This window comes from Staurois parvus, unplaced genomic scaffold (genome assembly GCF_062004578.1).
Source record: "Staurois parvus isolate SC_StPar_1 unplaced genomic scaffold, SC_StPar_1.0 ptg000239l, whole genome shotgun sequence".
Taxonomy (NCBI): Eukaryota; Metazoa; Chordata; class Amphibia; order Anura; family Ranidae; genus Staurois; species Staurois parvus.
In genome coordinates, this window is record NW_028318035.1 from 2,513,622 (window position 1) to 2,530,209 (window position 16,588).

Here is a 16,588-nt window from a genome sequence, read left to right on the forward strand (position 1 = left end):
CCTTCTTTTCCCTGCAGACCTTTGTGAATGATGTAAGGATCCCCGATCAGAAATACATCACCCTTAAACTGAATGACGTGATTCGGTTTGGCTATGATATCCTTTATAACTGCTGCAATGGCAGAAGGTTTCTTCCTGGTGGCATTCTGATTGTGCAATGACATACTGAGATCACATGAAAAGCAGATTAGTCTCTCAATCCCTGGGAGTCAGGTGGTGAATTTACTGGTTTATGGTCTATTTAGTACATTTAAAGGAATGCGGAAAAGTCTCATATGAATACAATGCCCTGGATCTTTTATCTGGTAATTAACTGCTAAATTGTTAAAGGAGAATATGCCTGGATATGCAATGCGCTGTTCTAGACAAAAAATTATATATAGAATTATTTTCTTGTTTTTTAATACTTTATCAGTTTGTGATGATCACTGCATTAAGGTAAAAAAAATGTTTAGGTATGTATACCGACCCCTCACCCAACAACCCCCACCCCACCCCCCAATATTTAACTGAGCCCGATTTAGCGCCATGCCCATCTACAGTGGCTCTCTCCTCTTCTCCCCACTGTCATAGGCTTTGCTAAGAGCAGCGGGAGCCAATGACAAGGCAGCAGGGCCGAGCCTCTCTGTCTGTGTTAGTAGACGCAGACAGCGGGGCTCTGGATTGAACCAGCAGGTCTGCCACAATAGGAAGCAGCTTCCTATGGTGGCACAGCAAGAAGAGGAGGAGCAAGGAGTGCTGGTGGGGGGACTCGAGAAAAGAAGGATCAGGGCTGCTCTGTGCAATGAAATTGCACAGAGCAGGTAAGTATAACATGTTTGCTATGATAAAGTAAAAAAAAAGACTTGAATACCAATTAAAAGTAAGCCCAGTGCTGCTTTATTTCTCTCCTGCTGTCTAAATTTGTGGCCAGAGCCCATTTAATTTCTGTGCAAGCCTCGGCTTTCTGAAAGTTGCAACTTGCATTTGCTAAGCACATTTTTCCCCTTTTCATATGACCGTGCTAAAGCATGATGAATGTCTGCTTAGTCACCTGGCACTGGATTGTGGGAGATCTTTGATCTTGTCCTACTGCCAAAAGACCTATTTTAATGGTGGAGAAGAGCAGAGGACTAGTCATCATTTTTGCATGTGGACTTCCTGCAGCTCATCCTTTCCACATTAATTGATGTACCATGTCTTGAGCTTTGCTGTGTCTCTGTGTAGAGGCAGCCATCTTGGTAGAGGCAGGGCTTTGATTCCACATGTCAAAGCTGCCTCCCTGGTGATCGGTGATCTGATGATTGGTGGAGTAATGATCAAGAAGTAGCAGATGAGGTTTAGAAAATACAGATTCACAGAATTGATAAAAGAAGCAGGGATATCATTGCACTGCAAGTCCTCCTAAGCAGCTTCCTTCACAGCAAGGAGAACAATGATCAGTAAGGTGGTTATGTCACCAAATCTCACTTCAAATTTTGTGACACTAGCAGTCAGAGACAGCAGTACCTTAGATGATCTGCCAATAAACAGCTGTAAACCTCAAGGCATAGGGGCGCAGGGGCATAGGAAGTGCACTGCCTTGTTTCAGGAGCAATTTAAGACAATAGGTAAGTCTTTGAATTTACTGATTAGACACAATTCATTCTATAATGGTTACTAAAACTTCACTTGGTGTTTAGTTCCACTTTAACACTTCTCCTTAATTTTTGCAATGGAAAAGCTACAACATGATGCCAAAGATGCAGCTGCACACAGGATAGAATTATTTTATGTTTTTTCACAGAAATAGTTGTAATTTTTTACACATTCTCTTTTGGCCTTTCCTGGCATAAGAGAGATTCACGTTATGTTGCTACATTTTCAGTGTAAAAAATGAATTCCTTCACCACTGAAGTGAATATTAGAGGCCCCATGTGAGTTCTCCTCATACAAGCTGGATGAGAGTCCTCTGCATTCATTCTTCTTTTTGAGGACAATACAGGGCGTTGATATCTGAATGTACATTAGTCACTGTGATTTTCTTTTTTCCTTATCTGCTTCTGTACATATCAATATGTATGTGTTGGAACAAATTCAGCATAAGGTACCGGAGGAAGCATTGAAGGTTAGTCCATATAGTGTGTAATTGGTATCTATAGTGATCACAGTCTTACTACAATTTCCCATGATGCTTATGGGAATGTCTTTTTATTTTATTATTATTTTGTCATGTGACTCTGTCTTGAGAGAAGTGTGGGGGATGCCAAAGGGCATCATTTTCAGAATGTTAGTAAATGAGTGTCAGAAACTATTCAGAGTTTCTGCCCTCTATACCTCTTTTGGGACAGCAGCTCAAGCAGCATGGAAGCCATAGCATCAACATGATAGACAGGGAACTATATTTTTTAAAATGGACTTCATCAACGGCATCCTCCATAGTCTCTCATGACAGAGTCAAGTGTTTGACTTGTTTTTCCTACCACCTGGGTTGATGGTTGATAACAGCTCTGTGGTCCCTGTAGACCAGCCATTCTTAACCTGGGTTCTGTGGCACCCTGGGGTTCCTTCAGTGGTTCTAGAGGTTCCTTGAGCTGTGTGTGCCTGATTTAAACTCCCATTTGATAGTGCCTGCATAGTTCTGGGCCAACACTATTTGGCAGGGCTGGTGACGTGATCCTAATGATCTTTTTTTAAGGGTGGCATTCTGAGCACCACTATAGGAGGGGCATTCTGACCGACAAATATAGGGGAATTTTTCCAACTCACTTCCAATTAATTTTTTCAATCTGGCTACCCAAGACCACTTCAAGGATTCTTCTAGGGTAAAAAGGCTGAGCAAGACTGATGCAGACTTTTTTTATTTAAAGAAAGAAGGAAATATTGTGTTTTCCCAGACCTACAACTGAGGAAAGATATACTGATTTCTGAGCTACATACTTGGACCATGATTTGAACAGTAATAAAGAAGTCAGCACCTAACAAAATGTAAATTTAAAGTGAGAATCCAGCCAAACCCTGTTTTCTGATTTGGATAGGTTAGAGAAGGTTGAGAATTCTGTCAGGTTTTTTTGCTTTTTATGTCCCCATTGTGGACGTTAACCTCACATCCTTCATGGTCAACAGGGGAAGCTCTCTAATGGAAATGTAGACCATAATAAAAGCACTTTGGGTGATCGTTTTAGATCAGACATGGGCAAATAGTAGCCCCAGGGCCACACCTGCCCTTTGGCTGTCCTTATCTGGCCCTTAATGCCTCCACTGTCAGCACTGAAGAAACTGACAGACTTGGATAGGCACACTGACAGATGTCCATGTAGAGAGCTTCAAGAACTGGAAGGAGAGACCCTGAGGAGCTGATCGGTACAGGGAGGACCTTGGTTCAGGTGGTAGAGCGTTGCCTAGGAGATGTTCTGATGCTCTTCCGCCACTCTGCTACCTGGCCAAGTCTTCCTGTGTTAGCACCTGTATCTGCAAACACCAGGAGCCGTGCACCTGTTCTTCACTCCAGGTAAGGATCTGCAGAAATCCCCACTGTACCGATCTTCGGCTCTGTCCTTCCAGTCACACTGCTTTTCAGAGGGTATTTGACAGGCAGTGAGGAGGTGTTATATTACCTGCCCAAACAAACCATTTAAAGTTAAAGTAAACCCTGAGTTTAGCTTTAGGCTCTCAGAAACCCACTTGTCAAGATTTTCCTGAATTAACTTCGATCTCTGCCCCCTCCCCAAAACATGGTTTCTTTCAGCTGCTTCCACAGTTACTTTTTTACAGCACTGTATATAAAAATATTTGCCCCCTTCCTGATTTTATTTGCATGTTTGTCACACTTAAGTGATTTAGATCATCAAACTAATTTTAATATTACCGAAAGATAACCGAGTAAATACAAAATGCAGTTTTTAAATTTTGATTTCATTTATTTTGGGAAAAGAGCTGTCCAAACATTCCAGGCTCTATGTGAAAAACGTACCCCATAAACCCCCTGCTGCATAACCCAAGTGTGCTTAAACTTGAGGTCGCAAACTTATGGCCGGATGTTCTCCTTCAGGATTTTGTGGTAGAGCACGGAATTTATGGTTCCATCAATTATGGAAAGTAATCCAGGTCCTAAAGCTGCAAAGCAGCTCCAGACCATCACACTACCACCACCATGTTGACGTTGCTATGATGATCTTTTTATGAAATGCTGTGTTATTTTTACGCAAGGTGTAATGCAATGCACACCTTCCCAAAAGTTCAACTTTTGACTCACCAGTCCACAGAATATTTGCCCAAATATCTTTGGGATAATCAAGATGTTTTTGGCAGATGTGAGATGAGCCTTTGTGTTATTTTTGGTCAGCAGTGGCTTTCGTCTTGGAACTCTCCCGTAGATGCCATTTGTGCCCGGTCTCTTTCTTATTGTTGAATCATGAACACTAACCCTAACTGAAGCAAATGAGGCCTGCAGTTCTTTAGATGTTGTTCTGGGATCTTTTATGACGACCTGGATGAGTTGTCATTGTGGTCTTGGAGTAATTTTACTAGGCTGGCCAATCCTGGGTAGATTCACCACTGTTCCAAGTTTTCACCATCTGTGGATAATGGCTCTCACCATGGTTTGCTGGAATCCCACAGCCTTAGAAAAGGCTTTGTAACCCTTTCCAGACTGATACATGTCAATTACTTTGTTTCTCATCTGTTCTTGTATTTCTTTAGATCACGTCATGTGTCGCTTTTTTAGATCTTTTAGTGTGCTTCACTTTGTCAGACAGCTTCTATTTAAAGTGGTTCTAAAGGCTCAAGGCTTTTTACCTTCATGCATTTTATGCATGAATGTAAAAAACCTGTGTGCAGTCCCCCCCCCACCCCCCCTAATACTCACCGGAGCCCCCTCTCAATCCAGCGATGTGCACTGGAGTCTCTGCTCTACCAGGTCTCCCTCTTCTCATTGGCCATTGGCTCCCACTGCTGTCAGTCACAGCCAGTGAGCCACTGAGAAAAGAGAGGGGGCAGAGCCCAGCTGCGGCTCCATGTGTGAATGGACACATGAAGCAGCAGGTTCCGCCATAGCAAGCTGCTTGCTATAGAGGCACCAGACAGGAGAGGAGGATCTGGGCTGCTCTGTGCAAAGCCACTGCACACAGCAGAAAAAAAAACCTTTAGAATCACTTTAAGTGATTTCTTGATTTAACAGGTCTGGCAGTAATCAGGTCTGGGTGTGGCAAGTGAAATTTAACTCCGCTTTGCAAAAATTGTGGTTAATCACAGAGTTCATTCATGATATAGCGAGGGGGGGGCAATTACCTTTTCACATAGAGCCAGGCAGCTTTGGACAGTTTTTTTCCGTTAATAAATGAAATCATTTAAAAACTGCATTTTGTGATTACTCGGGTTATCTTTGTGTACTATTAAAATTTGTTTAATGATCAGAATAATTTAAGTGTGACAAATGCAAAAAATGAAAAATCAGGAAAGGCCAAATACTTTTTCACAGCACTGTCTGCCATTAAAGCAGAATTAAACCTAACATTTTAAAAACTGCAAGTAGGCAGTTCTTGTAAAAGAAACGTTTTATGGGGGATATTTACTAAAACTGGAGCAATCAGAATCTGGTGCAGCGGTGCATGGTGGCCTATCAGCTTGTTCAGTTAAGCTTTGACAGTCAAACTTGGAGGCTGATTGGTTTCTATGCTGTACTGCACCAGATTTTGCATGCTCCAGTTTTAGTAAATCTCCCCCATGTCTCTTCTGCAATAAAACGCGCTTACCTGCCTCCTGTCAGTCTTTCAATGAATGTACACTGAGCTGCGCATGGAGATGTTTGATGCTGTCATTTGGCTGTAATGAGCTCACCAGACAAATGGAGTCAAAAATTCTGGCGCAAATGTCTTGTCACTGGAGTCCTGAAAGATAGAAGCTGCCAGTATTTAACCACTCAAAATAATGATTTTAGGAGGGGTTGATTTTTTTTTTTTTTTTACTTTTTTTAAATGCATTTTCCTAATGATTTCTTCTTTTTTTCAGCATGAAAAATACACCAGCCAACTTCAGATGAATTTAAAGACTTCCATGAATATGAGGACAGAACATCTTAAAGAACAATCTTCTCATGTAGACCCGTCGCCAGGGAAACAGGATAAGGTGGAGAAGAAACCCCCCAGTGGTACGTGTTAACTCATTCACCACCATTGCTTTCTCCTATTTATTTATTTTCCTTTTGCTCCAATCATTTTGCATGTACTATTTTAGCGGCCTTCTATGGGAATCTGCTTTGCTTTGAACTCCCAATGTTCCTGTTTTGTGTAAACTTGACACCGTGTTGTATACACAGGCCTGAAACACTAGAGTTCTGTTATGGAGAATTTTTATTGGTCTTCCGCCAGGAAATTATGCCATGTAATTAAAAGTCACTTTTCAGTACCGGTGTTACCACATCAGAGCGCGTGGGCTTGTGAAGCTCCTGGTTAGAATACAGTACTGAACAAAGTTTTTTTTGTTTTGTCTTTATAAGCTGATAGTGGGAAGTGTTTTTTTGTTTTTACAGAGCCCTCAATATATCGAACACCGCTCTATGGGCAGCCATCTTGGTGGGGAGATGATGATGCAAATAACATGCATGACAAACATGAGGAGAGGAGGCCGGAAGATCATTTTTCAGGTAAGTAAGCTTTATCTGTTGTAATCAGCCCATTAATACAAAAAGAAAATACCCCCTTGGGACTTAATGCAGCTTGAAATATGCCACACATACATAAATGTAAAAAGGAATATACTTTATTGTACAAACATTCTTTAAAATCATCATACATATACTAAAACCCATATAATGGCTCTGACAGGGTCATTAAACATAATCCCTTATATCAGAATCACAAAATTCAATGAATATATGTAATAGCCCCCTGTAGACAGCCCATTGGCTATGCGCAGCAAGGCAGCCATTTTGTTCTCTCAACCAACTTTGTGTGCACAGCCAGTACATGCTTATCCCAAATGCCAAAAAGTTTCTCTTTTTGTTTTTGATAAAGTAAAAAGAGTCTGAAACTATTGTTAGGTTATTTGTAGCTGTCTGTGTCCCACAGGGGAGAGGTCCCTTCACTTCCTGTCCCGGAGACACAACAGGTAGTGAGGGGAAATCTTGAAGAGGTAAGGGAAATTTCTCTCTTAGATGTTTGTCACCAGAACAGATGTCCTTATTAAGAGATTTCCATATTCTGGTGGCAACTGGATTTCCAATCACTGTCTCAATGATAATGATCGCCAGAAAAATAGGTGAACCTACCTAAAAAGAACACAGACTACAACAGAAACGTGATAGGGGTATTAATTGTTTACCTTTGAATAAAAAAAGTATTGACTACACTTAAAGTGGTTCTAAAGTCTCAAGGTTTTTCTTTTTATGCATTGTATGCATGAAGGTAAAAAACCTTCTGTGTGCAGCAGCCCCCCTAACACTAAACTAAGCCCCTTTTTGATCCAGTGATATTCACAATAGCCTTGGTTCTCTGGGGACTCTCACTCCTGATTGGCTGAGGCAGCAGCGGGAGACATTGGCTCCCGATGCTGTCAATCACAGCCATTGAGCCAATCGGGAGAGGGTGGGGATAAGCCGTGGCTCTGTGTGTGAATGGACACGCAGAGCCCCGGCGCCTGCTCTAGTGCCCCCATAGCAAGCCAGGAGCATTGGCGGGGGACCCAAGAAGAGGAGGATCCAGGTTGCTCTGTGCAAAACCACTGCACAGAGCAGATAAGTATGACATGTTTGTTATTTTTAAGAAAAAAAACAAGCAAACAGACTTTATTATCACTGTAAGCCGAACATAGATGGTTGCAATTTCAGCCAGTTCAGCAGGGAATGGCCAAAATTTGATCCTTGTATCAGCAGGCTGATTGCACCCAAGTCGATCCATCAATTGACTTTGGTACAACCAGCCTGGTTGATATTTTACATGCGACTACTGCAGGAGGTTATAGCTGCTAGCAGTAATCATGGTGCTCTGCTGGTCGTGAAGGCTTCCCACCAATGAAACACAATAGCACTGCAGGTGGTGTTCTCCCATCAGCACTGACTGTGTTGATAGGGGAATCAAGAGAAATTCTTTCCTTTCAGCTGTGGAAGGAAGGAGAGGGCATTATCATATGACCTGCACAATCATATGAATGGTTTCCTTCTCTTCGTTTGGTCACTTGCATCAGAGTCCAGAAGCAAGCAAAGTATATTTGTATTGGACACTTTATCAGGGAGATCCCCTAGCCATAGTTCTGTCAAGCGGGTTTGGGTGTTTTAACCTACTGTTGGTTGCTCCGGCTCCTCCAGTTATATTCTCTAAAAGGATAAATAAAAAAAAGATCCTAGCAGGTTGAGTGGGAAACCCCTATGACAGCCAAAGCAGGTTTACAAACCCTGAAAGTCCAGTCTATATTTCACACCAATACACTAAGAAATTAGTGTGACATAGTCCTAAAGCTGGCTATACATATATCAAAATTCAGCTGGTTCAGCGGGGTCTAGATTAATTCAAATAAGTGTGTGGCTGCCCCAACTTGACAGAAGTAAATTTTTTCATTGTCTTCTGTCAAAGGGACATTCTAGAAAAGTTTTTTGTTGATCAGCAGTTGCATCCGCTGATCAGTGTATTCTGACAGCAATGGGTACCACTGTATTCTGACAGTAGTGGGTACCACTGTCAGAATACAATGTCCTGGGGGGGGGGGGGGGGATTCTGGCTGAACCAACGAGGGCAAGATATTATTAGATTTTAAACATGGCAGCAGACTGTGACCAATACTCTATTATATAGGTTTATTTTACTCAATTTTAAGTCTGACCTGTTACTACATACATTTTTTTCTTTTTACACTGATTTCACAGACCGACCAAAGGGAATACCCCCACATGAAGAAGAAATGAATTGTAATGTGGGGTACAGAGACACCTCAGACCAATCACTCTATTCATTTAGGAGAGAACCAAGCTATTTTGAAATTCCCACAAAGGACTTCCAGCAACCAGCCAAAACACCAGAGGCCCAAGTCCATGAAATCCCGACCAAGGACACCGATACTGTGACCCCTCCAGTCATGCAGAGTCATGCCTCTTTTACCATTGAGTTTGATGATTGTCGGCCAGGAAAAATCAAGATTAAGGACCATGTCACAAAGTTCTCCATGAGACAGAGGAGAGCAGGGAAGGAAACCACTCCAGCAGAGATGGTGTCTGTAGAAAGTAAAGTGGCTGATTGGTTGGTTCAGAATGACCCAAGCTTAATTAGAAGGCCATCACCCGGAGAAGATGTATACAGTACCAAGAGTGACCTTCCCATCCACAACAGAACACTCAAAGGTAAGCCAAGCACAAAGCAGGACTTTTGATTTCTGAACTTCATGTATGGAAACTAGAGAGGGGGAAATATGGTTGTGTTGCCCATAGGAACCATTGAATGCCAGTTTTCTACTTCAGCCTACAGAGGCTAAAGAAACTATAATTGCTTACCTTAGACAGTTTTATTTTTTATGGGGCCAATTGTGTCATACAATTTTGCATGAATTTATCCATTGGCTGCATTTCTCATGCAATGGTAGATCTGTAAGCAACTGAGTTACAAGCAGAGCAGGTAGTCATGTACTATTAACCAGTGGGAAATGTTTAAAGCGCACATATGCAGCTCAATTAGTATGCTATATTGGACAGTCTCACCTTAAGGTTTTTTCTAGCCTGCCTTTCTAGGCTGTACAGTCCCTAACATTATTATGAAGGGAGATTCTATGACCCTATATGCCCACATCCTGAATATCGTACATAGACCGGTAATTTTATGTAGTAAAGGACTTTAAAGGGCACATAGATAATAGCACCACAAAAATATTACTATAAAACCCCTGGCGTTTATTGTACAAATATTAAAAACACATGTAACACTATATCCAATACTTTTGTGCAGAGTTCTTTGTTCTTTTCCACTGATACCTAATAATAAGCCACATTCCATATGTCAGCTCAACGTGTTTCAAAGAATCATACGTCTTCATCAGGAGCACATGTGAATTAAATTATCTTTTGTAGGGTAGTTGATGTAGACCATCATTTCCAAGAAGGGAGCATAGAGGAACAGCAGATGACCAAAGAAAACCCCATTCTTATACAAAGGATGCCATAAGAAGCCACCAAACCAAAAAAAATAACACCAGTACCAAGGGAAGGCAGCTCCTAGATCAATCCCACAAAATACTTCCTGGTGGGCAGTGACCTCCAACAGGTGGGAGGCTATTGGACACCAAAGCTGGAGTATTTTGTGGCATTCTTGATTATTTGACCTAGGAATTGCCTTCCTTGGAGTGATTTTTTTTGGCTTGGCTTCTTCTGGTGTCCCTTGTGTAAGAATGGGCTCATCTTCAGTCATGTGCTATTCTTCCAGTCTACCCATCACTAACTAATTATATCATCTGTTCTTAAATGATTGGGTTCAACTGCATGGATCTCATTCACTCATGCTTCTGATGAAGAGGTATGATTATTCGAAACGCGTTGAGATGATATGTGGAATGTGGTTTTCCTATTCTGTAATCATGCGGGAAAGAACTGAGAACTCTGCACCAAAGTATGGGATATGGTCTTACATGTGATTTAATATTTGTGAACAAAATATTTTGGTGGTGTCATTATCTATATGGCCTTTAAAGTCCTTTGCTACACAAAATTACTTGTCTGTGTACAGCCCCTGATGTAGAGGTAGGAGGCTCTGTTTTGGTGGTAATACTTCTACAATGTTAAGGCTTCCTATCTGAAGAAAAACAAAAAAATCTGAAAAAACGCCAACTGCTATTTATTTTCCATTGTGAAGATCAAAGTGCAGCAAACAGGTGCAGTAGTCCTTTTCTATAAAGCAAGCACTTCCACTGATTGTGGAGCTATTCGTCTAACTCAACGGGGGGGCAGGTAAGGCTGCTGCAGTGAGATCACTGTTCTCAGAACAGGGGTCCATAGCTGCAGATTACTTGTAATGGACAAGGCTGTATTAGTAGCAATGGGGAAATGCTACAAAGATATATTTCCGGTAAGACTTAAAAACACCAGTGCACCCTAAAACGATGGGTACAATTTTCAAAAAGAGTTCATTGTTTTAAATGTGGTTGTTCAGTTATCACCATTTAGCTTTTTTTTTTTTTTAAATCGTATATTCCAGTCATTGTTTTTTTTTAGCTAAAAACTATTTCTTTTAATGAAGGTAACCGACATGAAGATGGTACACAAAGCGATTCAGAAGATCAGCCTGTAGCAGTCCCTGAAAAAGAGTCTGTACCTGCCTCAGCTGATCAGGGAAAACTTCAGCGCCAGATTAAACGGGAACCAGAAGAGCTGTTGCACAACCAGCAGGCATTTGTTATAGAATTCTTTGACGATGACGCCCCACGAAAAAAGAGGTCTCAGTCCTTTACACATACTGCGAATGCTGCTCAAACTGATGCCGACTCCAAGGGGAAAAATGGGGATAAACGGAAAGCAACATTACCGCCAGAGAAGCCAAATATAAATGGGACATCTCCACCACCATCCCTTACCAAACCACTGGCAAACACCTCTTCCTTTCCTCAAAGATCCAACTCTTTCAGAAGAGAAAAGACTGATGACCGAATAAATACTTCCACCCCGATAACAGCAAAGCCTCCTTCGAAAAACTTTGGAAGCATTGGCAAGAAATCCAAGTTGGCTCAAGAATACTCCAGTGAGCTTCTGCGTGAAGAAGCAGCAGAAGCAGCCAAAAAGATAGCTGAACCACCTATGAGCCTACCTTTGTCATCTGGGATCATGCAACAAACCACCAACCCAATGGAGTCTACCAGTGTTGTACCTTCTGTGCCTCTAGAACCTGATAACAGACCAGTGAGAGACAAGAAGAATGAAGAAGAGGACAGCTTGAGTGATGCTGGGACATATACAATTGAAACTGAGAATCAAGATAAAGAGGTTGAAGAAGCTCGGAAAAGAATTGATGAGGTACAGCCATGAGCTGCTGGTATAGGGCTTGTATTGATGGGCTTTAAAGCTTCTGTTGATGGGCAAATGCAGCTTGCTTTTAGGTGCATTCTGCTTGAATTTGACATCAGTTTGAGGCACTTCTGAGGTAATTTACAGTTCATTGGCTGGTGCAATTCACCTTAGATATACGTTTATTTGACTTGGGCCAAGCTGTTTTTGCTTTTTAATTTATTTGTATAGAAACAGAAGCAGTTTTGACACAAATGATGCCCTTAAGCATCTATACTTTTTTTACTTTTATTGATGGATCTTTTTTTTTTTTTTCTTTTGAAGATTTTTACCAGAAACATGATTTACCCACTTGTATAGCTTTTTCTTTATTTTTAACCAAAACATGAAATCTGTTTGCTGTTTTCGCCACAATTGAGCATGTCTATACTACAAACATCTTTAGATCTAAAACATGAATCTGCTTCTACAAAGGGTCAGTCAACCCAAAATTGTTATTTGAGAAGTGGGTGGCTGCTGTAGGTTTAAAATATGTACTGGGTTTTGGTTGTCTCTCAACATTAGTTCCTAGCTCTGCTCACTTGGCCTTCCCATTAAAAGAAGGTTTCGTTATTGTAGCTAGAATCCATATTAAAACCCAGTTGTGCATTGACTAAAATTGAGGCCTATAAACTTGGGCTGCATGAAAACAGTAAGCAAGCACGTCCTTATCATTGGGCATGGTACTGTTTGTTCCTTTCAAATCCCTTTCACCACTACCGAAAACTCGCAACGCCATATTAGAGATTGCAGCTAATGACCACTGAGCTTGGTGTGAGAGTAGAGGTCTGTCTAAAACTGGCCATACATAAATCAGAATTTGTCCAGTTTAGCAGTGATTGGCTGGATTTCAATCCATATATGAGTACCCTGGTTGTACATATGCCAATCTATTGATCACTTTGTGTACAACCAGCTTGTCGAGTTTTTCCTGAACAAATAGTGCCACCAGGTATAACTGGGAATACTGAGTATTGTGTTCTGCCTGCAGGGATCGCTCCCCACTGGCAGAACACAATAACGCTGCCAGAGGGATTCCCCCATCAATTGGGGGAATCAAGCAACTTTCTTTTCTTCCAGCCATGGTGAAAAGAAAATCACTGGCCTGCCTTACACTCCTCCCTGCCGAGTCAGAGCTACAGCACTGCAGTCAGCACAAATGCAGTGATGACAAGGCGGGGGTGTTAGATCATTGTACACAGACCTCTGCTTTCAAACAGTGCTCAGCGGAATTTAGCTGCAATCTCTAGACAGTATCATAATTTTCTGTTGGAGCTGGAAGAACTTTGAAATGTAAAAAACAGTACTGTGGTTATCGCTTACTGTTTTCATCTATTGATCATGTCTTTTTTTCTTTTTAAAGCACAACTGGGCTTTAAATTTGCACTGCAAGAAATGTTGAAGTATGAAGTCGCTTTCTTTGTGGGCAGATAATCGGTTCAATAAAGGTCTAGAAATATCCACATGCTAAAAAACCATATTGTGCAAAAACTCGACATAAAGGGACTTTCAAGGATATCAAACATTTTAATAATATCAATATATCATTGATCATTTGTACTCACCCAAAACAGATAAAATTACTTTTTAAGATGCCAAATAAAATCATTCCTATGGCGTGTTGTATCTGTTCAATTGTTGCATCACAGCATTCCCTCCAGCATTTTTTTTTCTATTGTTATTGCAACAAAATATACTTCGCATTAAGTTTATTTACTGCCAACACTACCACATGTCCTTGCTTGTGTTGCTGGAGGGTGATAGGCTGCTTAGATCAGTGCATTTCATGGAAAAATATGCTTCAATCCCAAAAGGAAAACATCTCTTTCCTTTGTTGGATCTGCCCTGCAGTCCGCCCAGTATGTACAATGGCTCACATCAAGACTAGGAGACCTTGTATTGGTGTTGGACATGGTGACATGGAGCTAAACAACTCCTTTCTGTGTGCACTGCAGGGAAAAGAGGTAATGGCTGTAGTGAGCTGTGGTCTGCACTTGTAAGAGATGACTGATGGAGTTTATTTAAAAATAATAAAGGCCAGTGGATAATTAGCCTATCATAGTCTACCCCTAACTGATAGTTCTGTGTACCATCCACCAGACTGGCGCATGGTCCACGGAACTGACCCATTGCAGCTACAAATTTGGAAATGCTGATGCTCATTCAAGCATTTTTCTCATTTCAGCAACCCCCCTCCCCCACCCCCAAACCCTGGACGGTGATTTTTTAAAAAATGTTTTAACATTTTTAAAATTTTATCCACAAATTATTCTGCAATCTTCAATTACAGCACAACTCCAGACATTTTGGGCACAATGAAAACAGGTTTTAATCTCTTTCGGGCTGTTTACTGCTGCTTCTGTAGACATCAAGGAGCATTTAATTCACTTCCTATGTGGTCACTGAATGCGGCGGTATCACAGAATGTAATAAAAATTAGCTTGGAGGTTTGTAAAGTTTTCAGTGCTGTCTATGTGCCCATTGGGGAAATCTTCTCACTTCCTGTTTGGTCACCAGGACAAAATTAGGTGAAATTTCTTCATGAGGGACACAAATGGCATGAAAAAAAAAATTGGAGGGTTAACCTTTCCCCACTGTAGACAAAACCTAAAAAAGCAAGTTTTGGATTGAGTTTTTATTTTTTTTCCTTGGGGACAAACACACATACACTTATTTTTTCACCTTTCTGTTTCTGGCTAGTGTATGCATGTAACCATACTGTGGCATATAATACTTAGGTATTGATTTTAGAGAGAAGAGTACTTAAGTAACTAAATTTATTTTTATTTAGGTGTTTGGAATCTTTGATCCAGAGGAGTATTCCATGATCTCCTCAACAGTGTACAGACCGATCATTAATTTGGAAAAAGAAGAATCCTCTATGAAAGACAGCAGTGTGAATCATAAGTCTATGATGCTGTCAATAACTCAGACTTCAAAAGCATTTAATGGTTCTCAGGCTGATGGCCAGGTGAGTGTCTCTGTTTGCCATGATTGTGCCTTATTAAAAGGGACCAAGTCATAACGCTTCTTTGCATGATCATACATTGCAAAAGGCACACTGTATGATGTATGCAGCTTTGTATGACCCACTGGACATTTATTAGCATAACATGGAGTTACTTGTGTGCCCTCTTTAGGGTCAAATGTGTCTTTTCAAATTCAGTATTTTCACTTTTTCCTATGAAAGTGATTTGAATGTAAATTATTTTTTTAAATAACAAATATGTCATACTTACCTGCTCTGATTTTGCACAGAGAACACCGATCTTCCCCTTCTGGGGTTCCCTGCTGGTGCTCCTGGCTCCTCCCTTTCTGAGTACCCTCATAACAAGCGGCTTGCTAGGGGAGCACTTGCATGGGCTCAATCCTGAGCCAGGCTCTGTGACTGCTTTTAACAGCTCCCGTTGCTGTCTGTGTCCAATGAGGAGGGAGAGGGAGGTAAGAGCTGCTTTCAGGCTCAGGGCTGAATCAAGAGCAGGTTCAGGTACATGTTTGGGGGAGGCTGGGATGGGGGGGGAGAACTGAACAAAGAAAGTTTTGTACCTTAATGCATAGAATGCATTAAGGTAAAAACCTCCTGTCTTTAGAACCACTTTAAATTGTCTGCCCACTGAGAATGCCTGTGGTGGGGTCTAGATGCTTACAGCTGAGGGGGACCCGTATTACCACCCTTCCATGAACTGCTAATCAGGATCACCAAGCATGATTGAAATGTAAGCTGCTAATATCAAATTTCTAAAACTGATTTTGTTGTTACAGGATGAGATTTTATGAGATTTTAGAGATTGGGTTTACTTTAAATGTATTTTATTTTAATAATCTAAAACCTGAACCTACTTAGGAATCTTATTCAAAACTTTTACTTAAAATTAATTTATGGAAATTATGCGATTAATGCATATTGGTGCTTGAGAAGTAAGTTTGCAAATAATCATACTAATACCATGATAGAGGTCCTCAAGTAAGGTTATTATAAAGTAATCTCACTTGTAAGGTTCCAAGTTGAGAGGGAATACATGTCAAGCTTTATTGTTTTGTTTCCTTATTTGAAATGTTATTATCTGCAGGCCACAAAATCATCTGGCTCTAATGCCAAAAGTGGACAGAAATGGGTTTCACGATGGGCAAGCCTTGCTGACAGCTACCCTGATGCCTCTCCAACGTCTCCTTTAGAAGGTCAAAAGCTGGAATTAACTGTAGATAATGGTAAATATAATTAATATTTCATAGTGAAAGTGTAAAACAACCCCGCTAAGATTGATGCTTATACCAGTTTGAAAGCCAGTAGTGAAATTGGCAAATGCTTGTTCAGTTTTTGCACTAGCCATTCTGCAGAGTTTGGACAAAATCATCATTCCTGGATAAATTTTTTTTTTTTGTAACCATGATGAAAGACGTTCATGTGCTACATGAAGGCTGCCACGTCTCTTATTTTGGAAGCTCTACATTTGAACCTCTGCCACTTGAATCATTCATTTTCAGTGCTGGTAGATCAGCCTTGTTAGTTTTTATTGTAGTATTGTTATTTTTAGGCATCACAGTTTTAGACTCGGAATTAGGTACATATGTCGCTGGGTTTAGTTTGTCAGAAATTCGGCAGAGTAGGTTAATGTTAGG

The 16,588-nt window shown here is 40.9% G+C and overlaps 1 protein-coding gene across 4 annotated transcripts in view; it reads left to right on the plus strand.

Annotated features, from left to right (window-relative positions):
* CEP170B (centrosomal protein 170B) overlaps nt 1–16,588 on the plus strand; it is a 107,891-nt gene that overhangs the window by 55,260 nt on the left and 36,043 nt on the right. For 3 of the 4 annotated variants that reach the window (XM_089680304.1, XM_089680303.1, XM_089680305.1), the window contains exons 1-7: nt 2,034–2,086; nt 5,968–6,106; nt 6,488–6,601; nt 8,816–9,286; nt 11,169–11,938; nt 14,760–14,939; nt 16,039–16,177. In XM_089680304.1, the coding sequence (XP_089536430.1) occupies nt 2,036–2,086; nt 5,968–6,106; nt 6,488–6,601; nt 8,816–9,286; nt 11,169–11,938; nt 14,760–14,939; nt 16,039–16,177 (1,864 nt within the window). In that variant the 5' untranslated portion in view covers nt 2,034–2,035. Of the gene's footprint in view, nt 1–17; nt 97–2,027; nt 2,087–5,967; nt 6,107–6,487; nt 6,602–8,815; nt 9,287–11,168; nt 11,939–14,759; nt 14,940–16,038; nt 16,178–16,588 lie in introns of those variants that run through there. The other variant, XM_089680306.1, reaches the window with a different exon arrangement.